At 48.8% G+C, this 25981-nt stretch overlaps 1 protein-coding gene across 1 annotated transcript; it reads right to left on the reverse strand.

Annotated features, from left to right (window-relative positions):
* Nucleotides 1-341: 341 nt before the first annotated feature.
* On the reverse strand, nucleotides 342-24719 carry SUSD3 (sushi domain containing 3). The gene is made up of 5 exons (XM_414330.8): nucleotides 24599-24719; nucleotides 11595-11783; nucleotides 9992-10139; nucleotides 7443-7607; nucleotides 342-1003 (listed from the first exon to the last, which is right to left on the reverse strand). The coding sequence occupies exons 1-5, from the start codon at nucleotides 24681-24683 to the stop codon at nucleotides 781-783; spliced, it is 810 nt and encodes a 269-aa protein (XP_414330.2). The 5' UTR covers nucleotides 24684-24719; the 3' UTR covers nucleotides 342-780.
* Between the last annotated feature and the right edge of the window lie 1262 nt (nucleotides 24720-25981).

The following is a 25981-nucleotide window of genomic DNA, read 5'->3' on the forward strand; positions in this document are numbered from 1 at the left end:
CCCTTTATTAAAGCCCCTTTGCACCTTCCCCGGCCTCCTTCGTCCTTCACAGTTTCCTGAAGCTGCAGCAGTGATGCTTCAAATCCTGCTCCGCTAACTCTTTGGTACTTCTGCTCCCATCAAGGAATCAGATTTACCTGAACACCTGCCACCTCCGTGCCTTACTCCAGGCTGCAGTGTCAGTGCTGTGTGAAAACTCACCGGGTGCAGCAGCAGCTCCTCAGGGCTCCTGGAGCAGCTGGGGCTGTGGGGCCGTGCCCTGCTGCACCACCCCATCCACGGCCTCTGAGCACAGAGCAGGGGAATGAAGCAGTAAGGCCTCCCTTATGCACAACGAGAGGGGCTTTTAAATAAAAAGCATTTTATTGTCATTCTATCATACCTCTGTGTAAAAATATGGGGGATTTTTCTTCCTGAAGTGTTTACAAAGAACACGGGTTAAGGAAGGCGTAATGAATGTGGAATTATCAGCAGTGAGTTTCTATGAGGCGAAGACACAAACCGGCTCCCGTTCCTCTCTGGAGGTACACAAGAAGGACGTGATGCTCTGCCACGGCCACAACACACAGCACACTGCAGAGAATGGCTGCTGACGGCCAGCCCCAACATTCCTTGTTTTATTTATATCAGACCTCAAAGTATTTCTGTTAAATAACCACCTTGTGATATATAAAACCTTCGGATTCAAATGAGTAGTTAACTTCCTGCGTTGTCTTTAAGGCACATTATTTCGATCCATTTCATTTTGGTCCAGAGAAGCAAGTGCACTTCAGCCAGCAGCTAGCCAGGGATCTGACACCTGGCTTTGTTGTATCTCTCCGTGTGTCCATAGACCTCAACCACATGGACTGAATTCACTGTGTGCTGAGCACTGCTGTGTCCCGGCCCTGTGTGCCTCCCAGGCGTGCCGCTGCTGCTGCTGCTGCTGCTGAGCTTGGGCAGCTGCTCACCGGCTTTGCAGCGCCCCGGAGCTGCCGTGTCCCGAGTCCACTCCTCCTGGAATCTGTAGGCATGAAGGGAAAAGTTACTTCAGTTCGGCTTGCTCTAATGAGAGTACAGAACCTTCCGATCGGTTTCATTCGTATATTAGGCACTTTGCAAACCGCCTGTGCTGTAACAAAAGGGCTCGCTTCTTCCAGCATTAAAAGCAGTAGGTGGCAAAGGTGCAAATAATTGAGTTTGTAACAGCTGGCGCAGCCCTTGGAAAGATCTGTAGGGTTGGGGCAGACGTCATCTCTTTGTTTTCAATACAATGAGTCCTCACGTTCAATTTAATGCAATGCTAACTAGAGAATACTACCAGGAGCACTTGAGTGCTGTGAGCGGTGTAGGAGGAAAGCCCTTGCCTGCTTAGAGGGGAATGCAGCAGTCCGTGCACTTGCAGCCAGGACAGCCTGGCCCTATCCTGTCCACGTGAGCAGCATTTCAGGAGGCGCAGCCTTTGTGTGCTGCATGCATTGGCTGCAGGAAGCCAGCAGGTCAGGAAGCAGTGTGCTCAGTGCATGCATTGGCTGCAGGAAGCCAGCAGGAGCGCTCGTGGGAAGCGTGCTTCATAAGGAACGCACAGAGCCACAGGGAAAGGGCAGAGAATAACAGCACTGTTACAAGTAACTGCTCTGGTACAGACACCGTGGATACATCTGTCTTGTAGAGGACATTAAATCTTGCCTTCACTGGAAAGCTGTGTTGCAAAACTACTTGGGGCACAAACTACAGCCAGGTAGTGTAAAGGCATCTGAAACTACCTCTGCTTTCAATGTGAGATGGTACTGATCAGCGCAGTGGAACAGAACCCGAGGAGGTGCCCTGGTTAGCAGGGAAAATATGACCCCTTTCAGCACCTTAATGCTCATTTCCAGCTGGGCTACTCCAAACCATCCTAGTCAGAAGGTCAGAAGACTTCCCTGTATTCCTAGCTGGAAACATGAGAGCATCCAAGAGTGCCACATGCTGAACATCTAGATGCACAATACTTGACATTTGAGAAAGATAAGTGCAAACTGCTGATACAGAGGAGCAAGGCTTTCTTTGGTTGGTTGGTTCTGCTTTCTCTTTCACTGCATCTTTATTTCTCTTGCATTAAGTAAACAGGAAACGTGTCCTGTAACTCCTGCCATTGACACAGGGCCCCAAGACAAAACCACAGCCCACATCCCCTGCCTGGCAGTTCTGTGAAATAGGTGCATCAGAAGGTGCTGAGACTTCAGTGGCAGAGAGGTGGTGGAGCACAAAGCACTATGATAACCGATAAGGGGAAATGAATGGAGAAGCTGAGGGTGGGACGACGCAGGGTGCAGCTGTCTATGCAAGAAGCATGTAAAGGCAACCGGCCCCTCTGCTGTGCCCAAGAGTGCTCCCCCCTCCTAAGAGCTGCACAACCAGACAGCCCTCACACAGGGAATGGCACGGACTGCACACGCTGTATGAGACACAGCCTGTGCTGTTTGCAGCTGCTCCACCGGATGCTTCTTGCAGTGGAATCAGCACTGAGCACCGTGGTGAAGAACAGCCCTGCACTGCTTCCTGCAGCACTGCTGCTCTCCACACACAAGGATGTCATGCAGACTGCATCCCTGGGCAGTGGGATCCTCACACCAGCCGTGGGCTCAGACAGAAGAAATGGAAGCTCAGAGGGAGAAATGAGCTCAGCTCTGCCCCTTGGTGCAGCCAGCCCGGTGCTAGGTCACAGCATGCAGAGCTCGGGCACAGTCAGAGATCCAGCTCAGCATGCAGGGCAGAAGCATCTTCAGCCAGGCTCAGGCAGTCTGACTTTTAACATGAAAAGAGATCTAATGAAAATGCAGAACAGTATGAGCTCCCACAGCCCTTTGTGGCATGCCAGGTGCAGAAGACACTTTGGGGACCCAGACTGTCTTGCAGGAAGTCACTGCTGTAGAAGTTTTGCTCCTTTAATTCTCCCACTGATGCATCCCCTCGCTCTGCAGCTCCTCTTGGGCTCTGACAGCCACTCGGGCTGTTTTGGTGTCTTCCTCTACTACTACTTGTGTTTTCCATCCAGCCCTACAGCACTTTGTCTCTCAGTATGAGCGCTGCCCCTCACTGCAGTAATCCTGCACCACAGCATGCTGCTAGCAAAAGGCCGTCAGATCCTTCAGCTTTGTAATCTCTTCTACTAACATGTTTAGAGGGGGAAGGCAGCTGGGAAAGTGCCCCCGTGGGGCAGAGGGAAAGGTGGGAATGTGGCCAAGGGTCTTTCCCCCCCTGGCCGACAGCCATGTCCTCCATGGGCCTTGGCACACGCTGAGACTGTTCAGAGCAACACAAGCTTCTGATTTGCACCTCTGGTGGAACCCCTTATAAAAGGTAGTGGAAAACTTCAGCCTCACTACATCAAAGGGAAAGAGAAAATACACTTTGTTTCACTGTGGAGGCCAAAGCTATGAGCTAATTTCTCCAACTCTGCATACAGCTTCTTGAGTTGACTCAAAACGCCGAGCTGCCTCTCCTAAGAGCACATTGGCTCTTGTTTTGTGTGTGTGAAATCTTTTCACTTGGACACCTTTTTTGTTGGATTGCCCTTACTTGCTCTTTGCCAGGCATGCTGGTAATGCATCTTATAGTCAAAAAGGGCTCCAGCACAAAAATTCAGGTGCTAAAAATATCTTCTGTGGGAGACAACACTAGCCTCTTTCTCTGCAGAAGAGATTTTTTCTCCTTGATAATATGCTCCAGCTGCAGTGGATATGTGAAGGAGGACTTGAAGCCTACCGAGACGTGGGCTTTTCCATTTGACTCACTCCTGCAGTCAGATCGCTACTTCACAGAGAATGCTTTATAACTTGGCCTAGAGCTGTGTAAAATAATTCACCTCAAGAACAGCCCAAATGTTGAATGCGTGGCTTCTTCCAAAGGCTTTCGCAACGGGGGGAAAAATCACCAAGTTTCTTTGCTCATCTTTAGATGTATTTTTGAGCTGGGCTGATTTCTATCTGGTTGTCCTCTCAGCTGATAGAGGAGTAAAAAGAATCACAGAATGGCTTAGGTTGAGGGGCACCTTAAAGCCATGGGCAGTATTGTCACTACCAGCTCAGGCTGCCCAAGGCCCCATCCAGCCTGGCCCTGAGCACCTCCGGGATGGGGCACCCACAGCTCAGGGCAGCTGTGCCAGTGCCTCCCACGCTCTGAGTAAAAGATTTCTTCCTAACACCTAACTTAATTCTCTCCTCTTTTAGTTTAAAGCCATTCCCCTTGTGGAATGGCTTGTGGTTGAAGAGGTGGCTGCTGGCTCAGGCTGCCCAACTTCCCTGGCTCCAGGCAGGGATCCAAGGCAACAGACTCAAATTTACCTCAGTTTACTCAAATGTACTGCTCAGGAGCTTACCCATTTCAAAAATAAACAAACAAACAAACCAAAACAAAAAAAAACTCCAAAACCTCTTAAACCCAGAATGGCACTTTAAGTACTAATGTCCCCATGAGACCCATGGTAGCCACCAAATCCAAAGCAGTGTGATGCTATCTGCTGTTCTGAGGATGGTCTTTCACCTTGGAAGGATGAATTTAACATCCTTGGTTTCATTCTGCCACAGAATCAGGGTGGCAATAGTGCACCCTTTCCAGGCTGCAGGCATTGCACCCTGGCTGCCAGGCTGCCCATGGGCCACTCTCATCTCCTGCAGCTGAGGATCAGCCTTCTGCTAACCTCCAGCCCTGTGTCATGCAGCAACCTGCTGCCTCTGCTCCAACCTTCTGGGGAAAGCACATCCCTCCCAGCACCCCTTGCCTTGTAACTTACTGTTCCTGCTCAGCGTTAGCGATCTATTCCAATGTTATAAAAGAGCAAATAGGCTTACAGCTCCTGCATGTATGAGCTGCTGCTAACATTTTCTATTTTTAACCTCCTTATGGCTCCTTACACCCAAACGAAGCGGCAGCATCAACAGAGACTACACAGCCATTACTGATCCCAGGTATTCGTAGACATATTTCTCAGCATTTTAAAGCAATTTGTTCATGCACCCTAGAAGCCAGAATGGGGCTCATTATAGCTACAGCAGCTGTCATTAAAATTCATTGTTTTCCAGTGAAACTATATATTCATCACATTTGTTCCACACTTCAAACACGAGGGGATGAGGACATCGTTATAGGGCAGAAAGGACCAGAGCAACACATTGAAGCCTGAGCTGTCCAATAGCCAGGTTTATAACATTCATGTCAGCATTTTGGATCTCTGTTATGGCACCTCATTACGGTCAAAATGTTCTCAACAGCAAACTAAGGCATCACTTCAACACATGATAGCGTTGTGCTGCTGAGTTACTCTACAAAATACAACCGGTGTCTTACCTGCCTGAAAGAACTGGCTTTTCATTTGGTTTGTTACTATAGGACTTTTGTTCCTTAAAGCAGCAAATCAAACCGTTTGGTAGACAAAGTATGTGGGCAATACCTGGATCAGTCTGAAAGGCAGCACAACCTATGTGCTTGTCTGGCCAAAGATCAGCCAAGACATCTCAGCATGCTGAGACCTCGCCTAGCTGTGACATGCACTATTTGGTCTTGCAAGGGGTGCAGAGCTAACAGACCACTTGTTGCCTCTGAGACTTGGCACGAGACACCTTAGCATCATTTCCATACCTCATCCCCTGCGTATATCCACTTAGCAGAAATAAACAGGAGAAGGGAACAGCTTTTACTAACCCTGATTAAGTAGATCTTATTTGGGTGAGGAAAGGGAGTGTGGTATGAACTGATAACAGCTCACGCTTGTTCCTAGAGCAATCCCAAGACCATTTTGTTTGGTCTGTAACAGCTTGGATACTATTTCTATGTCCAATTAGAAGCAGCATCTGTTCTTTATGGGAGAAACAACTAGACCCTTCCTCCAATGTGCACAGCATGATACCCTTGCTCCTCCAGCTGATTTTTGCTCACTGGTCGTTAGCCAGGATCACATCACCTCTGCATCCTGGAAAGCAAACCAACCATGGCTGACAGTGGCCTCGTGCACCAGGAGGTGGGTATGTGCCCCAGTGCCCAACACAGCATCCCTATTTTGTTCTACGCAGTAAAAACAGTGCTCACAGGCATTATCCTCCTGCCCTCTGCGTTTCCCCACTGGAGAACTGCACGCCCTTCCAGTTTTCTAAAGAAATAATCAAACCGTTGACTTCTGGCCCCAGAGACCATCTGCTTATCCAGAAGAATTGTGTATTCCCTGCTCGTTTCAGTTAAGAAAAGATGTACAGAATTCGGTAAACACAATACAGCAGCTTCTGCCCTGTGGAGTGGTGCAGATAAGCAGCAGAAGGAGCTGAGGCTCCAGCAGAGCTCTAAGCCCTGTAGATAGCCCCGTGTTTATTTATCCCTGTTATTTTAAAAGCAGATTACGCTTTTCCAAAACATTTACACTGTGAGAGACTGAAGTTGTCCCAGAGTTAAAAATTGCATCGTGAGACTTCTGAAAACTGTTGAGGTTATAAACTTCACTTAATTAGCTTTATACATCTTACTGAAAACAGCCATTAGATTTCCATGTAAGTGCTCCTCCATTGGAATGAAATTTCCAGCTGCACTGTGACACGGAAGCAGGTTTGCAATCTGCATAAAGCTGTTTTCTGCAGGTAACCACTACAAATCACAGGTTCAGAAAAGCTCTACAAAGGAGCAGTGAATTAAAAGCAAACAGGGATTGCATTGTATACGACCATGCACACTGACAAAGGAGCACTCAGAGGTTATCAAAGACGCAGTGACGTATTTGCATGGATGGCACAAATTTCTTTTGTTGGTGACAACACATCTGGACACATTCAGAGGTGATTTTGAAGCAATGAAAACACCTCTGCCCACCCCACATGCATCCACACCACAGGGGACACCTCGTTTCAGCGTGGGCATTTCTCTGGGCTGCCAAGGGTCAGGGTTCCCACCGTGGTGGTATTTATGGGGCAGTGGCACGCTGCAGCTGAGGACCCCACTGTGCTGCCCTGCACACACTGACTGCGATGTTTCTCTGGAGAGCCCTCCAGGCACAGAGGGATGGAAGACCCTGGGCTGACCCTGGTTAGCTCCTCTCCTAAGGCTCTTAGGCGAGCTCGCTACCACACAACCGCACAGTGTAGCCACTTACCTGCAGCTGTTTAGCATCCACTTAACAAAGCCAATTAAAAACCTTTCTCTGCTTAACCTGGAGCAACCTCCTCTGCAGACCCGGCTTCACCAAGCACTGCTGTAAGTAACCAAGTGCTCAGCTTTTCTGCTCTGCCGCCTTTGGGCAACACAACTCCCACAGGACAGGCAAGCTCAAGGAAACCCATACGTTCTGCCTCAGTAAGGGAGCCCTGCCTGCTCCAGCTCTGTGCTGCTACCATACCCTGGCCCATCCTCACCGGGGCAGTCTGCTAAGCACATCTTTATCAAATGCTAAAATTTCTTCAACAAGCTCATTCAAAACCACTACATTTTAACAGCCTTACCTGTAGAAGCCTTGGTTGTCGTACGCCACGTTAGCCATGTCGTCAAATACAGATTTATTCCTGAGTTTCTTGTTGTTGTTGTTATTTCTTCCCTTATAACCGAAGTAAGCAGCATGCATGTTCTCCAGCTCTTCAGTTCTGAGCTGATACCACAGCTGCATGTCTCTGTGAATAAAGCAAATAGGAATTTATTTCTAGCAATAGGATGAGAAGGAGTGGCCTCAAGTTGCACCTGGGGAGGATCAGCTTGGGTATTAGGGAACATTTCTTTTCCAAAAGAGTGATCAGGCACTGGCACAGGCTGCCCAGGGAGCTGGTGGAGTCACCATCTCTGGAGGTGTTCAAGAAACATTTAGATGTTGTACAAAGGGACATGCCTTAGTGGGCAGTATTGGTGGTAGCTGGATGGTTGGACTAAATGACCTTGGAGGTCTTTTCCAACCTTAATGATTATATGATTTTACTGACTTTTTAAAGAGCAGGATATGTTTGGTTGCCTTCAGAATTCCCTTCTGGATGTGCCCAAGGCACTTCTCATGCTGCTTTCCCCAGCTCTAGGGTTAAAAGAGTTCTAATATTCAGAGTCACTAACAATCACATTGGCTGCTGGGACAAGATTAGATTGTGAGGAATGGCAATGCTGATTTCCATGACTTTTCCATCCTCTCAGGATGCAGACCTGCTTCTACCAAAGAAAACGGATGCTATGCTTGTGCCATGGGGTGAGATCTGGGAGTAGGCTATGCTATGGGAGGATGTTTGGATGCCTCTGTCTGACATCCCTCCAAACGCAGGGATAAAGCACAGGATGGCACGTCCTGTTGGATCATCAGAAACCTTAGAAACAGACCTGTAGGCAGAGGTGACCTTTTTTAGCAGATCTACTGAGAGAGACAGAAAAAGCAGACAGGCAGATTTCAAAGCTGAAGGGGAGATGAGGACACTCTCCCTGCTCTGCAGATACAGACTGCCTTTTCTTTCAGAGATGGCCTAAAAGACACTTATTTAACCAGCCTCCTCGTAAGCGTTCCCACTTTGTATTACAAAACCTACATCTCCTCTTCAGATCAAGAAACACTTTGTGCATCCAGAGGTTGGTCCTCATTTTCCCACTACATCAACTGATGTAACAGAAGAGACTCCCTCTGTGTGCACTTGCTCCAGCCCTTGGACCCCCAGCTGCAGCAAGACTACTGCCGCAGGACAGAGGGCAGCAGCACACTGGGAAGCAAAGGGAACCGTTTGGTGTCCTGGGGCAGAGCCGGGTCAAAATGCCCAGCATAAAAGTCTTTTTCTCTGGTAGGGGAAAAATAACAAGACATCAAAGTCATTCAGATGGCTAATTTTGACAAAACTTCATTTAAAATAAATGAAGGACAAGGACTTTGATATGAATAGTCTTATCAGAAAGAAAAGCAGCGATCCTGAAAATGCCAGTCATCCTTTCCAGTTCAAAATTTATTTCATGCTGTGAGTGAAACCCTAATACTATGAATGGCACCAAAGGCATCTTTGCCATACAAAATCCTTTCAAGGGAAATGAAAAAAAATCCGTACTTTGGCTACAGTCAGATTTTGAAATTACAGAATTTTCCCCTAAAGACAAAGTCTGGCACCCAGCCAGCTCTGGATAAAGCACAGCTCGGAGCACAGAGACCTTCACTTGGGTCCTCTCCCTCACCTCACTTCAAATGCTTCTCTGAAGCAAGAGGTGGCTAAAAATCAACAAGACGTGCAGCTCGTTGACTTCAGCTGGGAGCAGCCAGCCCACAGAGCTACGCCACTTCAGGAGCAGCAAGCAGGAAAAGTGAGAGGGAAATGAAGCACAGGTGCACATAATAGAACACTTTTTGCAGCAGGTAAATTTGAGTGTATGCTCTCATGAACAACAGCGGATTGGATTTAGCGTTCAGACACATTTGGTCACCCAGTCATCCTTCACAATAAGTTTTTATAATGGACTAGATGAGTAAATTTTACTTCTTCCCTTGTCTGCTTGTAATTCTGCTCACTGTCTCATGCTTCAAGACAGATGACAAAACCCTAAGTCTTTCCAGCTCTTGTTTGTCGCATCTTTGTGACAGCTCTAAGCACACTTTGCAAATGGTGAAGGATTTGATGGGTTTGACAGGAGTAGATTGTATTTCCCAGAGGAGTTCGATGAGAGCAAAGTAATAAGAAGGAAGAGAGAGAAGAAGGGAAGCGAAGATACAGCCAAACTTAAATAATTCAAGGAGAGAAAGACTGGGCCAGAGAGCAAGACTTGTATGTTCAGCTCCTGCATAATTCTGGGTAAATCTAGATCTGTCCAGGTCCACTTCAGTCATTCCATATTTTTAAAAAAATAGGCACCTAAATACTTTTGATTTTACATCTTTCTATGCCTAAGGTCTACTCTGCAAATGAAGGATAGTAAGTAGCTAACATCATCATGGTGTTCTGAGCATCAAGTCCTGGAAAGGGGCTCTGCAACTCTCTGCAGTCACGGCAATGGAGTCCACATGGCGTACACATTAAAAGCCAGGTCTAAAAGCCTTTTCTTGACATACCTTTCAGTCCTCCTCCTTTCACTTTTCTTCACACACTTGATGAGACAACAGGTTAAGAAAGCCATGGACATCAGCAGAATGATGGCACAGCTCACGATGGAAGCAATCACTGCGACCTTAAATCCAAAAGTCTCATACTTTGATATAGCTGCAGCAAGGCAAACACAGGAGAACATTTCCGAGGTCAACACATTTACCTCTCATATTTTCATTAAACCATGCTGAAACCTACCTGCTTCACACTACTGCTAATAATAGCTCATTGTTAAGCAGCGTTAAGATATGGAAGTATCTTGGCTTCAATCTAAAACTATGCAGATCTTAAACTGGGCTAATTAAAAACTCCTGTTTGTAAGTAATTGTTCACAAGTATTTTAACACTGCAGTTAAACACAATGCCTTTAGCACTGCAACTAAAAAGCACAACTTGGTCGGTCTATCAAATGCAGATGAGCTACCAGACTGTTGTAATCAATGGTTGACAAGGAGTGGAACTGCAAACACCAATACTGAAGGGTATGTGGGTTTAAAGAAGCCTTTTATATTGAGGATGGCTCTATGTTATGATATCCCGTATGACAGGAAGTGACCAACTGGTCTTCCTCTGTTTGAGGATGGAAGGGATGGTATTTGTAAGGCTCTGCATTCACAGTGATCTGACATCAGAAATGAATTTATCCAGACAGAAGGAGGGGTGGGAATGTGGCAAGGCACAGCTAATGCAGACCTCTGCCAGCTCATTTTGAGCTCTAAACATATCTCACTTCAGAACTCATCTAGCTCTTCCAACATGAATATCAGCACAAGGAAAGGTTCAGCTCAGCTCTTCACAAAACTGAGGGCTTCTGTCATTTATCTTCTTTACTGGAGTCTCTTAAAGCAGAGATATGAACACCTGAATTTCAGAAGGACTGATAGGAGTCTAAAGAGCTATCCAACTACCAACGATTTAAAATGATACAAATCTGAGATACAGACTGAGCTCCCCAATTCAGATACCACAAATCTCAGAAGTACCACGCAATAGATTTTTGATTGAGTCTACCTCCAGCCAAATTACTAACTGTCTTATAATAAATAAGAAGAAACACAGCATGAAAGGTAGTTAATGATGTTGCCATTCAAATGCTATTTGTTAATATGGTAACTTTCCCATGCAGCTGCCCACAGGCAACAGCCCGATACTGCTGAAAAATATTGCTGTGTTTCTTTTACAGCAAATTATCTTCAGAAATGAATGCCAGCAGATTAGAGGTCTGCAAATACACGTGCAGATTACTTGGTCGCATCTCTACAAGTTGTAAAGAACAGAACACCCTGTAGCTACAGAGCCACGTTTGTTCCGGGTGCAACACTACCGGAGTGGGTGATGTAAGATCAGGCAGAAATCCGATGGAGTCTTTTCTGTGTCACAATAATTAACAATGTCAGAACACATATGGAGCGCAATTACAGTCAGCGGGGGCAACTTTGAAGGAAATTGAATTTGTCTTTTTCCTTGCACAGATGTCTAGAATTAATCCTCAGGTTGTAGGAGATACACAAAGCTAAATAACTACGCTGCAGCCCAGAGGGACTGGAAATGGTTCTGGAAGAGCCTTACGCTTGCAGGAGGGCACTTCTGCTGTCCACTGGGTATCGTTCCCCTTCCATATGCAGGTGATGATGCCTGGCCCCTCCAGCTGGTGCTCGGCTGCGCACTGGAAGGCGATGACCGTCCCGACGGCTGTGCCATTGCCATGAATGATCTGCAGGGTGCCCAGCTGGGGAGGGTGTACGTGGCTGCACTGCCCTGCAGAACAGATACACGAGGCAATGCAACATGAGAGCAGAAAGTGAAGGTTCACTTTGGTTGGTTGATCGTAATCATATTTTAAATCAGCCCAAGTTAATGGCCAAAGCAAGGAACAAAGCTCTGCATGGGCAATGCTGCTTGCCCTGCCAGGTGCCAGTCCATGGCCAGACCCTGTAATGCCAGCCAGAAGCTCCTCTGCTCTCAGCCCCATGCAATGGGGTTCACTTATGTTGCTATACAGCTACTTTTACACAATGAACATTAAAAACAAACAAACAAAACCAGACAAACTCAAATAAAATGAAATTTAATTTATGAGTGGCATGGCCTCACTGGACCCATTCCCATATTGTTGGGATCTGAGTTTAATTAAGTACTCAGGATGGCATTTTCCATGCAGGGAACATTCATGACACATCCTATCTCACACAAGCTTTCCAGGACCCAACGGACTGACCACATCCTTCAGCACCCCAGTCCATATGGTAGCATCTTATCATGGCCTTAGAGGAACTCCTCATCTTCAGTGACTACCACACCTCTGCTAACCCTGGCTGAGATGAGCTGACAACTCCTACAGCCTTTGCACAGGGAGAAGACAAGGAGAAAAGGGGCCAAGGAGAGACGTCACATCCTTGTCTCCATTCACAAACACTGTTGTATCACTCATGCATTATACATTTTTTTCTTTCGGCTTTTCTATTTTTTGCAGTACATACAGCTGTTCTTTGAGTCTTGAGTTATTCTCCTCTCAGTAACATATTGTCAGCCACTGGCTTTACACATCAAGTTTTGTTGCCACAATATTCCTTGTTTCATTCATTTTTAACATAAATGTTAATGGTCAGTCATTAAGGCAACACATAATATACAACTATCCTTCAATGACAACAACAACAGCATTTTTCCATTCCTGTATCTGTGCACTGACAGGACCTGGGAATTGCTTTAAATATACCTCTTTTTTTTATGTCTAACACTTACTTAATAGCAGCACTGCTTCTGCATCAGAAACCAAACTCCCCTTCTCTCAGCTGATTTCCTGATGACTTCAGCAGGGCCACAGGCAGCCTCAGAGGCAAAGGGATTGCTCTCACAAGACCAGAGTGGCAAACACCAGGATGGCACAGAAAATAATAAAGGAGAGAAAATATGCCTTCCACATGTACAAGTAGAAAGAAATTGAGAGTTTTAATAGTCTCCTCAAGAATACTCGGACAGAGCCACAATGTTGATATCAAATCTATTTCATTTTTCATACCAAAAAACCCTCCAGTCATTAATTAACTCCAAGCTGCTCTGATCAAACTGCAGGAGATGGGCTTACTACTGACTCATCTTCAATCTACGCTCTTAAAAAACCCAACTCCCTGGAAAACCAAAACCAGAGGAATCTCAGCAAAACACCAGATAAAACCACGGTGACAATTACTGGTTGAATCTAAGTAAATACACACTGAGGACTGCGTTTTAAAAACATGCCTTTCTTAATTCCCTGTAGGTTATTACTGTTCGTTTTGCCACCTCTTTCAGGCCTTCACAGTGACACCAACTTGCCTTTACAAGAGCAGACCTTTTCTAGAGTATCATTTCCCTTATCTCCTGTCCTTCCTCCCAACATCTGATGCCTGGAACACACTGATGTGTGAGCTGGACCATCTTCTTCCTCACTTCAGAGTGTTACCAGCTCCTCTCTTCACCTTAAACACCCAAGATACTCTGAAAAGCCATCATCATAAGCTGCAAAAGACCTCCATCATTGCATTTTACAGTTTCAAGGCTACTTTTAGGTACCAGATCACACACTTAGAGCTCACGTCACCAACACTTCTAGCTGCAAGAGATGCAGAAAGTATCTCAGAGCCAAGTTTGATTCAAGCTATGTTTCCTCAGCCTCCTAAGCAGCCCTCATTAGACTCTTAGCAGACTTGCCAGTTTACCTGGAATCATTACACAGCCAAACAACAGGTAATTTAGCTCTTCATTTTTTTCTTCCAAGACTTTTTTTTTTTTTTAACCTTTAATCCACCATTGGCCATTCTGACTAACATGTGGCTGTTGCCAGCACTCTTTACACTTTCCTGCATTGTCCTTGCCCATAATTGCATACGTAGAATGATTAAAACCTCGGAATGCCAGTGACCTTTTGTCATTACTATTTAAAAATACTTCCTTCACTTGATCATTACAGAGATCTGCAACAGCCTCTCCTTTGCCAGCTTCCCATTAAGCTGTGGTTATTTCCTTGCTTTGGCCAGGGCTGTAATAGCATTATGTCATCCCCAGATGACATTCCTGCACGGATGTAGCTGAGGCAGTAATTCTGAGACTCCTCTTGACAACATCCAATAAGTGATAAAAATTTTGAAAGCTTCTATACTTGGGTTTACACAGAACCTTAGCTAGAAGTTCATCAACTGTACTCCACATATCTGCATCTGGCCACACAAGAAATGCTGTTTCTTCCTCTTCTTAGAGCTTTTCAACACGATTTCTCCTTTGGCCAGCATCAAAACATTAGAGGCATCTTTTTAATTTGTTAATTTATCTGGTAAGAGCTTTTGTCGAAGCGCATAGATGGGATTTTTGCCAGTACAAGCTTGTGAATTTCATCCAAGTCCAGATTTAAAATCTCTGGATCAGATTTGCCCTAATTTTCTTTGGCAATAGTCTTCTCATAATTCATTTTCAAATCTCTCTTGTGAGCTCTAGCATCCCTTTCTATTAATGATCCACGAAGTCCTTGCAGTTACTCACTGCACCCATTCTTCTGCCAGCTTACTTTTATCCTTCCGCTTCTTGAAAATTACAGTTTCAGTGTTCTCCCACCCTCGTATTTGTACAAGGAGATGTTCTGCACGGGTCTACCCTTTGGATGCTCTCCAGGTATGCTTGTTTGACTACATCTGCTACAAGGAGGAATTTTTGTCTTCAGCTGAGGTCTGTGTTGGAGGCTGCACTGTCTGCTGAAGTAAAACACCAACACTGCACAGACACTCACACTGGCCAGGTTTACATCTTGATTTGTTTTTCGTTTCTAAATATCTAGAAAATATCACGCCTTGGGTTGCAGTAATTTTCACTAGTCAGAAATGTAATGTTAAATAAGAGCCATAAATATTGCTTATTTCACTTTTGCAACAGCTGCATCTCAAGCCCCACAGAGCGACGCTTGGCAGGAAGCGCTTACAGCTGGGAGGACTGTGCAAGGCATTACCGTGAGCCTATCAGCCATGTGCGAGCAGTTCACAATGAACATCTCCCATCCATGATGTGATGTTTAGTTTTGATTAGCTTCATGGCTTCCCTCCTAGATTTGATGTGTCTCCCAAACCTAGTTCCCATGACTCACGAGTTGTTCGCCAGTCCCAGGCTGTGCTCCGCTTACATTTTCAGATACAGGCTGCTACTTATAAGCACAAGAAGAAAACTCACCCCTACAAAGCAAAGGCTGAAAATCACTTCATGATTTTGAGCTCTAAGTTGTGAAGACAACTGCTGGTTCATTCAGCTCATTGCGCAGGACTCACAAAGCACCTCATCCATGCTGCCCACCACCCAAAGCACTGCTTCAGCTGCAGTCATCGCAGACTAGAGGCCATCAATGGACCAGTTTGGGCACAAGTTGCCAAATACCTTAAGCGTCCTATGGGCACGCCTGCACACCCTTGTAAAGAAAGAGATCCTTCATACCATGCATTTCTTCAGTTCACGCTAAGAGGACATTCAACATTCAGAAAGTATCCGAATCTGACGCTGCTGTCTGACAGCACAGGAGGGCATTGGCTATAGCAAATAAACACATTATTTCACATGACAAATAACTGCCCCCAAAGTAAAAACACTAAAGTTGAGCACTCTCTGTGAATTCTTAATTCACACAAACCACGGAGTTCAGGAAAATCCCAATACGTAATTTCCAGGTGCTGAATTAAAGAGTAATGTAAGAATTAAGGCAAAATAATCCAAAAAGCCTCCTTCCATGCCGAGACAGGGTTGTCTGTATTGCAAATTCAATTTGTCAGGAAGAGTTACCATATGGTTTCGTTGTCAGCATGCTGCAGATTTATGTTTTGCTGATAAGGAAACAGAAATGGAAGAGTAACTGAAGAACGCTTGCCCGTTACACATTGCCTATGCTCCTTCTCCCTCTACACAGCAAAACACAGCAAATGGAAATCAAATACATTGCATAAGTATTTGCCAAAATGATCTAAAATACGGCAGTAGCTATCTGAAAGCATTTTGTTAAGACAGCCACTTGCTGTCTGCGCAGAAATAGAGCCATTCGTGACTTCACCTCATTATTCCCATACACGCATAATTCAAGCTTTTGCTTTGCTTATTGTTGACTACTTAATGCAACTAAAACATGCTGTAATAGCCAGATGCCAGAAATAGACAGAACATTAGGTTCTATAAACCCTGAAGAAAATCAGCAGGCTGATGATATTATTTCTGCAAGTCTATTTTCTTAGAAAAGCACGCATTAGAAATTGCTGTTCCTAAAGTCACAGGCATAATGTTGAACATCCGCAGTGAGCTCACAGAGCAGCTCTTGGAAGAGCTTGCCATGGGAGAAGGAAGGAAGAGAGGGAACGCACCCATAGCCCACATACCTACAACAGGTGTGAGGACCAGGCAGCATCCCCTGTTACTGTGTTACAGCAGCTAAAGAGCCAGTTAGTGAACTGTAATTATACATTAAGTTAACCGTTCTGCAGCCAATGGACTACAACTGGAGTTAAAGTCACAATGCTTGCCGCACAGCCAGCAATGATGGCAGAGCCATGTAGCATGGTGGCACAAAGGGAGCTTCCCTTTTGGTGGCTCATTCAGGGCTATGGAGAGCCGGGATCCATTCAGACCACAGGACCTGAAGCGTCAGAGTGGGGACAAAAGGGACTGATGGGCAGATTCTCTTCTGTCCTCCCAGCATTTTTCATCTGGCTTTTTTGCCTTGGCACATCAAACAAACTGCAGTGAGATTTAGGAGTCAGCACTGACCACTTCCCAGCTCTGAAATGCTCTCTGTCTGCAGGGCTGCGAGCAGCTTTAATCCATGCAAAACCCAAGCCACACATCACCGAGATGCTAGATTAGGGTGTGCTGACAGCATGCACGATCTGCTCCCACTTCAAACATAAATAATGTTCGGAATTGGTGTAAAATCGTTCTTATTTGTGTCTTTCATGTTACTCTTAAGCGAGGATTTGTTCCAGTCGCTGTACTGCCATCTCCGTGATTGATTTTTTTCTGCCAATTTACATCAAAGTCAGGTTATTCTCATCTGTAGATTTTAGTCTGGAATCTAGCAGCAAGGACAATACTGAATATGTTTCTCACGGGAAAGATTAATGGAGAAAGAAGAATTTGATGAAAAACGAGGTATTTGATGAAGGCCCCAGTAAGGCAAGAAGCAAGAACAGATGGGTTTTCTGTACTTTATTAGCCTGAACTGAAAAAGTGGGTTATGGCACTTCTGAAGAGTTAACAATGAAAACTGAACCAGAAGGGTCCACAAGGCAAACGTGGACCATTCATCTCTCTCTCTCTCTTCATCATTATTTCCATATTAAAAAGAATGAAAATGGACAAAATAATAATCAACCAAGGATCCACCACGGAGCACACCAGAACTGTGCCTTAACTTGAACTGCTCCCAAACATAAAGGACCCAACAGCTGCTTTTGTGACCGCTCAGTGACTGGAGCTACTGATGGGCTCCTCTCTTTGTCACCCCAGAGCAGGTGATAAATAAACGATGCAACTAGCGGGACACAGTTTGTGCCCTAGTTCCTAAAATAAAGACCCAAAAGAGGATAAAATCATGAGGAATCATTTGAATTGAGCTTTTCACCCGCGCTTGCTCAGAGCCCGAACATACAAGATGTGCTGGGGCAGACGGAGCTAAACAAACTGAATAAACAGCTACTCTACAGAATGCTGGGGAATCCACATTTCAGCACCCAGCTTGGTAGTTAGGACCTCACTAACACGGATCGAGTGGTGGGAAAGCAGGCAAGCTTTAGGAGCCTCCAACCTTCAGTAAACCATTCACCGTGCTCTCCTTATCTCAACGCCCTCCCTTCTTGAAGAAATAACCAAGAGCCCATGAATGCTGGTAGCCCTGCCAGTATTTAGAAGCAGCTTCATTCTCTTTACCAGCAAGTAATCACAGGCCAAAAAAAGAATGGGTGAACACAGCAAATGGTGTGCCCACCTTGGGCAGGAAAGCAGAGCAGCGCTCAAACCATTCCTATAAAAGGTTTTATGGACAAAAACTGATGATGCCACAATGTCAGAGCTGAGCACTTTTACAGATATATATACATATATTGATTGACCGTGCTGCTGATGGGCATTTCTGAGGTCTGGAGACATCTCCAGGCACTTTCTTGTAGAAATCTGACAACCTGAACCTTTTGACTAAAAGCAGATGCTCTGGTGGAATCAGCCTTTTGCTTTTGTTCCCTTTAAAATGCCAAAACCACATCGTCCAGCCACTTCTAATACAAATACATCACTAGTACCAGTCCTAGCGGTGGCTCCAAGACAAGGCCTTGCTGTCAGAAAATGCTTCATCTTTGTGGCTTTTCACCTACAAAATGGTTTAGCACCTCTAAGGAGGTGCTAAACCCTGTAAAACAATTTGGCCTTTTCTCTTTATAGGAGATGAACTTCACCGATTTGATATTGAACCTGCAAGCAAGCAGGTACAAATCCAAATCCTGCTGTGCATTTGGGCAGGGCAAGGGCTGCTGCTCTCGCCTTGTAGTGCTGCCAGGTCCCCCTGGATCCACATGGCAGTGCTGTGGCACAGCCCCAGGATGCCCCCCACTCATTACCAAGTGCAGCCACACATTGGGTCCTGCACATCTCACTGCAGCTGTGGGCTATCTGCCTGCAGCAGCTGGCAGTGTCACTGATAAGAGCAGGTGGAGAAGCTGCTCACTCCTGCATAACAACTGCCCCACGGTGACAACCTCTGCTGGAAGGCACTGGAGCCAGGGCCCGAGCTAACTGCAAAACCCACCCCAAAATGCGAGCTTGGGAGGGTGAAAAAAGCTTGCTGCCTTGTGCAGAAGCATTCAGCTTTGGCCCAAAACAACCGAGCAGAAGAACTGCATTTGCACAAAGCACTTATTTGAAAAGCATATAGAAACCTTCTGCCCACCCCCATGGCTTTCAGGCCCTGCTACAGGAACCCACCTGAGTGCTGGGTTTGCAGCCCGCGTTTCTCCCCTTTGCTGCTCCTTTCTTGGTTTGCTGTTTGAAGCTGCTAACTGTGACCCAGCACTCACAACTGTCAGCAAGAATTTCTGTGAATAATTGATTTTTTTAGACACTGGTCTGAAGGAGTTAGCAATAGCACACCATTTACTGTGCTGATAGAAATCATTCATGCACTGAGAAAATAAGTCAGATTTAAGAACCTCCTACATGGTTTCAGGGCTTCAGGTCTCCCCCATCTCCCTGATGCCAGGTCTGGCTCTCCTGGCCAGCTGTGCCCAAGGCAGGGATTCACTGTGGCAATCCATCAGCACAGCTGCTCGCAGCCTCCCCAGCCCTAGGAGCCCGTGGAAGATGACATGAAGATGGATGGGGACAGCAGCGTAAGGACAAGGAACCACTCCATTGTGTTCATGGTGTCAATTAAAGCAGTAAATGATTGCAGGTGGGTTACACGCACAGTGACAACAGGCTGAGATGAGCAGAGCAAAGGGCAGCCCTGCTGGCACAGCACACATCCACGACACTGCAGTCTGAGCCAGACCCGCTGCTGGCAGCTCTGGGAAGGCCTGCATGTCCCGGCAGTGCAGCAGGCAGGGACAGCCCATGCTTGTATTTACAAAGAGGGAAAAACTTAGCTCTGTCTGTTTCAACAGTGATGGCCGTGCACTGCAGCTCCTCCTTGCTTGCACAAAACTGTGCTGCCTTAGAATCACAGAATCATTTGAGTTGGAAGGGACTCTTAGTGGTCACCTGGTCCAACTCCCCTGCAACAAACAGGGACACCCAGAGCTCCATCAGGTGCTCAGAGCCCCATCCAGCCTGACCTTGGGTGTCTCCTGGGATGGGGCACCACCATCTCTCTGAGCAGCCTGTGCCAGTGCCTCATCACTCTTAGCGTAAAGAATTTCTTCCTCATGTCCAATCTAAACTTCCCCTCTTTTAGTCCAAAACCATTTCCCCTCATCCTATCACACAGACCCCACTAAAGAGTGTTCCCTTCCTTCTTACAGCCCCCTCAGATACTGACAGGCCACCCTCAGCTCTCCCTGCAGCCTTTCCTCCTCCAGGCTGAACAGCCCCAGCTCTCAGCCTGCTCTCAATAGGGGAGGGGCTCCACCCCTTGGACCATTTCTGCAGCACTCGTTAATTGCTTATGGCTGCACTAAAGGAAGGGCAAGAAGTTAACCTGTCCTCTTCCCCCACACAGTGAGCAGCAGGGTGCTGGGCCAGCCCTGCAGCTGCATATGGCTCCCCTGCCAGCAAAGCGCTATCAAACCAGGCACCCATTGATTTCTTTTGGCGAGCACTTGCTCATTCTGCAACTTCTGCATTTCTCACCGTCATCTGAAGACAAAACAAAAAGCAAGACAGGCGGGCTTCCCACAAACACAAAATCCTCTCCTCGTCTCTCTTCAGGCCCACGGCACCAGTCCAAACTGCTCTGCACAGCAGCACAGCTGCTTATCTGCAACAGCATTTGAAAGCACGACAGTAAGATGCCCGAGCACAAACCAGCAACTGTCCCACACGCTGCCTTGTCCCTGTCAATTGATTGAAGGCAAAGTGCCACAGTGCCAGCTCCGTTAGCGGGGACCAATAGGCTGAGTACATGGTGCTGATTTCTGATGGGAGCCCGTGGTCCCCCAGCTCGGCTCAGCGGGAGCAGCCAGGGCAGCAGACCCACCTCAGCCCTGCCTGCAGCCCGCCCAGGTTGAGTTTGGGTGGTTTGGGCTTTATGGTGTGAAGCCGACTTCCGACTTTTGAAATACCAACGTGCTGGGTCTGAGACATCCGGCTCGTTTCATTCCCTAGCTGAAAGTTGTGAGCCTAGACATAATTCATCTCTATATCTAGGTAATTTAGGAGTAGCCTGGACAAGGTATTGGAGAATACCACAGGGAACAATCTTGCGCTGTGGAGGACTGTGCCAGACGACCTCATAACTCTTCTTCTCTATTTTGCACCATTCTAGAGTTCTCATGACAAGTACAAAAATCATTCTCTCAAAGCAATAACAACGCCTGGTGCAAACGCACAGCCGCTGAGATTCGCACCCTGCAGTACAGGAGCTAAAGCTGAGTGGCTGGAAATCTGTGACTGCCACTTCTGGTATCTCATTTAATAGAAGGTTTCACTTTGATCTCGTGGGAGAAAAAGGAAGTGGAGATTACAAGGCCATGCACTCCAGGCCACCTCACCTTCTACCCTGCAGGATGGAAATTCAGGATGAATGTTTTCTCCCCCAGTCTAGAAACTGAGCTCGGTACCAGGGGAAGGAGCTGGGAGCCAGCACAGCACCCACGTGCAGCACTCGTAGCTCTGAAGCCCAGCTTTGCCTTTGCTTTCCTGGAAGAGCAACCAGAAGCTCACAGTGATGCGTCTTCAGTTTCTGCACTGGCAGAGATAAACTCGGTGCAAAAAAAAGCTGCCTGTAGCAAAAGAACTGATACCTCCAGGGACACCGAAGGCACACCCAGCCTGCTACACCCCACCAGGGCCACAACAGCCACCCAGGGCACGTACACAGCAATATCTCCCCCAGCAAACTGCAGCCTAGCTCGGTCCTAACCCAGAGACAGCGCCTTCCCCTCAGTGCTGCCTGCCCCAGGAACCCATGGCAGCCTCCCGCAGCACACCGCCCAGCTGCACTGCAGGCAGTCTCCTTCCTGGTGTGGGAAAGCAGAGGGACAAAACTGCACCACAACTGCCATGAGTTCAGCAGCAAAGGACCGATCCAGGCCACAGTCCTGCACAGAAATATTTCCAGCGTGTTTTATGTTTCTGTCCTACATTGGCTTTCTCTGTGGCTGCGCTGATGTGCCTGCACAGGTACACCTGTGTTTGCAGGAGCACGTGCTGTCCCAGTTTGGGGCAGAGCAGCCTTAGAAGAGCTACAGGACTGCACTGAGGGATGACTGAAGAATCCCAGCAAAAACCAAAGTGCCACCCTGGAAAAACAGAGGGTCAGAGTCTCAACTTCAGCAACACGGAGACTACAGGTACCTACACACCTTCAGGACTCCTTCCTCTCCCACCCAAAGCCCAGCACAGCCCCAGTGACACAACCAGCACAGGGTTCACTGCGGCTCTGCAGCCACGGGGCCGTCCCTGCCTTCCTGACAGGCAGGAAGCCTCTGTCAGCCCTTACGTGAGCAGTTCTGCTGTTTCTCCAGACAGAGCCTGCAATCACCCTATTGGGCTGCACCCAGCACCCTGCGTGCACGCAAGCTGATTGCGAGGGAGGCAGCAGGAGCGGGACAAGCTGGGCACACCATCACCACACACCTATGCTGCACAAGGCTGTCAGAGCCCTAAGTGGTCAGACATCAGGCTGCGATGAACTCCTCCTAACTTCTTTGCTATTCACAGAGTAATTCAAATGGAAATCTTGAAGCATTTCTGTTCATCTGCTGCAGAAGGAGTGCGTGAGGGCATCTGTCTGTGCTGCCATTCCGGGCCGGAAATATTACTCAATCAGAGCAGCAATGAAAAATGATCACCGATAAGAACACGATAAATGAAATACGCAGCAGTTGTCATCAGCTCTCCCTAGAGGTCACTTCTCCTGCAAACGTTGCTGCATAAATAATGTCACATTTTAAATTAAGCATCCCGAGCAAGAGTTTAATTTAAAACTATACAAGTAGTTATAATTTAGCCATCCAAACCGCTCAGCTCTAACAGCGGCGCAGCCACATGCAGCAACCGATTGCCACTCAGCCAAGGTGGGAGGTGTGCAGACCTCCAGTGCAGTAGGGCACAGAGGGAGCACCCACAGAAGGACTGTTGACCCCCCTTCCCCCCCCCCCCTCGCTGACTGCCAGCCAGCCCATTGGCCCCCACAGCTGCAGACCTTCATGCAGGCACATCCGTGCCCTACTCCTTGCAGCCCTCTTGACTCCAGTTCAGCACCTCACTGGGGCCTCTGGCCCACACCACTGGTGCAGCAGGCCTGGGGAGGGCAGTGCCGGTTGTTGTGGTTGGACATGGCTGGGAGAGCGCTGCACAGCCACCCCCAGGCAGCCCTGCCCTGGTAGAGGCTTCTACCTTTCAGCTTCTCCACACATAGCCCCAAAAATCCTGTTCCTTACTAAGGGGAGAAACCTCTCCTGAACAGCACTGCAACACACATAGTGCTACATTCTCTTCTTGTGGCTTCAAAAGCACAGACTGTGCAACGCTTGTGTTTTCTAGGTGAGGAACGCAGCGATGTGGTTTCACCCCGCAGTCAGGTTTGCAAACACCCAAGGCATTAACCGAGGGGATTCCAGGCCGACTGCCATTTGCTTGTCACGGATCCCACATCTCTGGGAGCGCTGCCACAGATCAGCACAGGACACGATTACATGGGATCAGAGGGCTGAGCACCACGCGGGCCGTGCCCTGCCCGGTGCTCCTCACTGCGGGCACAGCCGACCCAAGCAGCCAACGGCACACGATGTTATAGAGGACAAAAAGCTCACTAATTAGTAACAATAGCAAAAATTAGAGCAGCAGAGCTTACGCTCACGTTCGAGCTGTTAATTCTCCAGTACGCTTCCCAGAGCCCGCTCCGTATTTTCGAAATGAACTGCTCTATTAAATTCAAATTAAATGCACAGTTAAGCACATTTAAGCGGATGCGACTCAAAGCGCTGCTACGCTGTCAGCCCGGAGATGTTTGCTCCTTTCTGTCGACGTAATAAAACCCGGCTCATCCACAGCGCCCGCGAGGAGCGCACAGACAGATGCGGCCACCGCGAGACGGGCAGTGCGGGGACGGCCGTTCAGGACGGCTTCGCGTTCCGGCAGCGCTGCGGGGCACCGGGAGGAGCGGAGCGCTGCGCGCTGCACGGGGGGGGGGGGGGGGGGGTGGCGGTGTACCCGCAGCCGCGTCCAACCCCCCCCACCCCCTCGGACCCCGCGCCGTGCAGAGGTCACATCGTTAGAGCCGGACCATCTATCGGCTCCCATTACCGTCAAGTTAATCGCCCCCGGTCAAAGAGGTTCTCGGAGGCTTTTGGGCTCCACAGGATCGAGTTGAGTAACGAAACCGGAGGATTGGAGGGGGGACAGGGGGTGAAGAGGAAGCAAAAAACCGGTGACTCATTTCCCATTTTACTCCTCGGTGCAGCACCCTATTCCATTATAGCACCGATATCTCCATTTTCTCCCCAGTCAACGTGCCTCTGTTGGAAGCTCCTTCTCTCCGCGGACTCCCAGCGCAGCGCTCGCTACGTGCCGGACCTTTCCCTCCGAGCACCGCTCGCTTTCACGCCGCCCGACCCCCGCAGCCCCGCGCTGCATCCGGGCGAGCGAACTCCCACCCTCCGGAATTCAGCCGATGCTGACCATCTGGGGCACCGCAGCCCCCAGCGCGGGCCGTATCCCCTGACCGCGGCCGGGGTGACCGCCGGGGCGCTCCTGGGCCGAGGGCTGCTGCGGGGACACCCGCCCCCAGACAGCCGAGCGCCCGGCCCGGCACCCGCGGGGATCCCCCATTCTCCGCCCGCGGCCCCAGCGGAGGACCGCGCCGTGCTCTGGCAGTCCCGCATCCCCACCCGGGCTGGGGGTCCCGCACCCCGCCGCGCCCGTACCTGTGTACCCGCGGGGACCGCCGCCGTCCCGCCCGGGCGCAGCGGTGCGCGGCTCGTCCGGCCCCGGCGCAGTGGCTGCCGGCATGGCTCCTCCGAGCCGCTCCGCTCCGAGCCCAGCCCCGTCGCGCAGCCCGGCAGGTGCAGCCCGCACCGCCTCCGCCCGCCCTCCGCCGCCGGGCCGGGCTGGGGATCGGAGTCCCGCGGGAGCCGCCGCCAGCCCGCCCCGCCCCGCCCTGCCGGCACCCGCAAGGCTCGGAACGGGAGGAGGAGGAGGAGGAGGAGAGGCGGAGAGAGGCGGCTGCCGGAGCGCTACCCCAGCTCCTACCCGCGGGTTGACCCCCCGCGCTGACAGCCGCGTCCCTCTGCCGGTCACCGGGGGCTCGGCTCAGGGTTTGGCACGTCCTGCTTGTGGCTTGTCCTGCTGTTACCCTGCGGAGCTGTGTGCGTGATCACGTATGTGCGGCGCTTGGTCCTCAAAGTTGTGGCTTTTTGCAGTAGGATCTGAAACCAAACTTGGGTAGGTAGATAGACGACGTGAAGGAGCAGCGGAGGCATCACCTTCCTGCCTGCAGCCCGGTGGGACAGCGGCTGCTCCGCAAAACGGGCTCCTTGTGCTCAGCTCCCTCCCTGCAGCACCACCTGTGACATCCTGCTCCCGTCACCTGCAGCCACTTGTTAGACAGCAGCATGCAGCGAGGCTGGGGCTCAGCAGCGCTCAGAGGTGGTTGGGGGGCTGATGCCAGCAGCTGGCCACAGAGGTATGCAAGGCACCCTGGGGAGCGTGGTGTCTGTGCAGCCAGGGGAGCGCAGAGAACAGAGAAGCACAGAGTTGCTTTTCCCTTTGGCCATCACCACTACGCCCACCATGCTAATAATGAACACAGCTGTGCCACAGACATGGGGTGTGGGCCTGCCCTGGGCAGAGCTGTGGCTGCTGATTGCAATAGGGAGGGTGGGCAGTTGTGCTGACCCAGTTTCTGCAGTCCTTACTTAAGTCCAGCTGTAACAAAAGAGAATATTCGCCAAGTAAGGTGCTGCCATCTGCCTCTGAACACCAGCGACGTGATTTCACTTTCACAGCCACCCCTCCAGCACAAATACGCTTTGAATTTAGTAAAGATCAAAATAGTGGGAATAAATACAAGAGATAAGGGGAGAGAGAAGGAGGAGAACAAACAGCGTGTCTCAAAAATGAAGGTGGCTTTGACACAGAAGTGCCACTTTCCACACTGCACCCCACTCACTTGGCTGTCAGCAGCAGTGGAGCTGTACAGTCCCAGCCAGACACTGCTGGTGTAGGGGCTGTTGGCTGCTGGATTTCACTAAGCTGCCCTGAGGCACTGTGTTCCTTCTGATCCCAGTTATTAGGGCTGGCTCGAGGCA

Source organism: Gallus gallus, chromosome 12 (assembly GCF_016699485.2).
Source record: "Gallus gallus isolate bGalGal1 chromosome 12, bGalGal1.mat.broiler.GRCg7b, whole genome shotgun sequence".
NCBI classification, from domain to species: Eukaryota; Metazoa; Chordata; class Aves; order Galliformes; family Phasianidae; genus Gallus; species Gallus gallus.

Coding starts and splice junctions, on each gene's coding strand:
- SUSD3 (XM_414330.8), bottom strand. CDS start 24,683: ATGCCGGCAGCCACTGCGCCGGGGCCGGACGAGCCGCGCACCGCTGCG. Junction 10,140..11,594: donor AGAAGTGCCCTCCTGCAAGC/GTAAGGCTCTTC, acceptor GCCTTGCTGCAG/CTATATCAAAGTATGAGACT. Junction 1,004..7,442: donor GACAACCAAGGCTTCTACAG/GTAAGGCTGTTA, acceptor TCATGCCTACAG/ATTCCAGGAGGAGTGGACTC.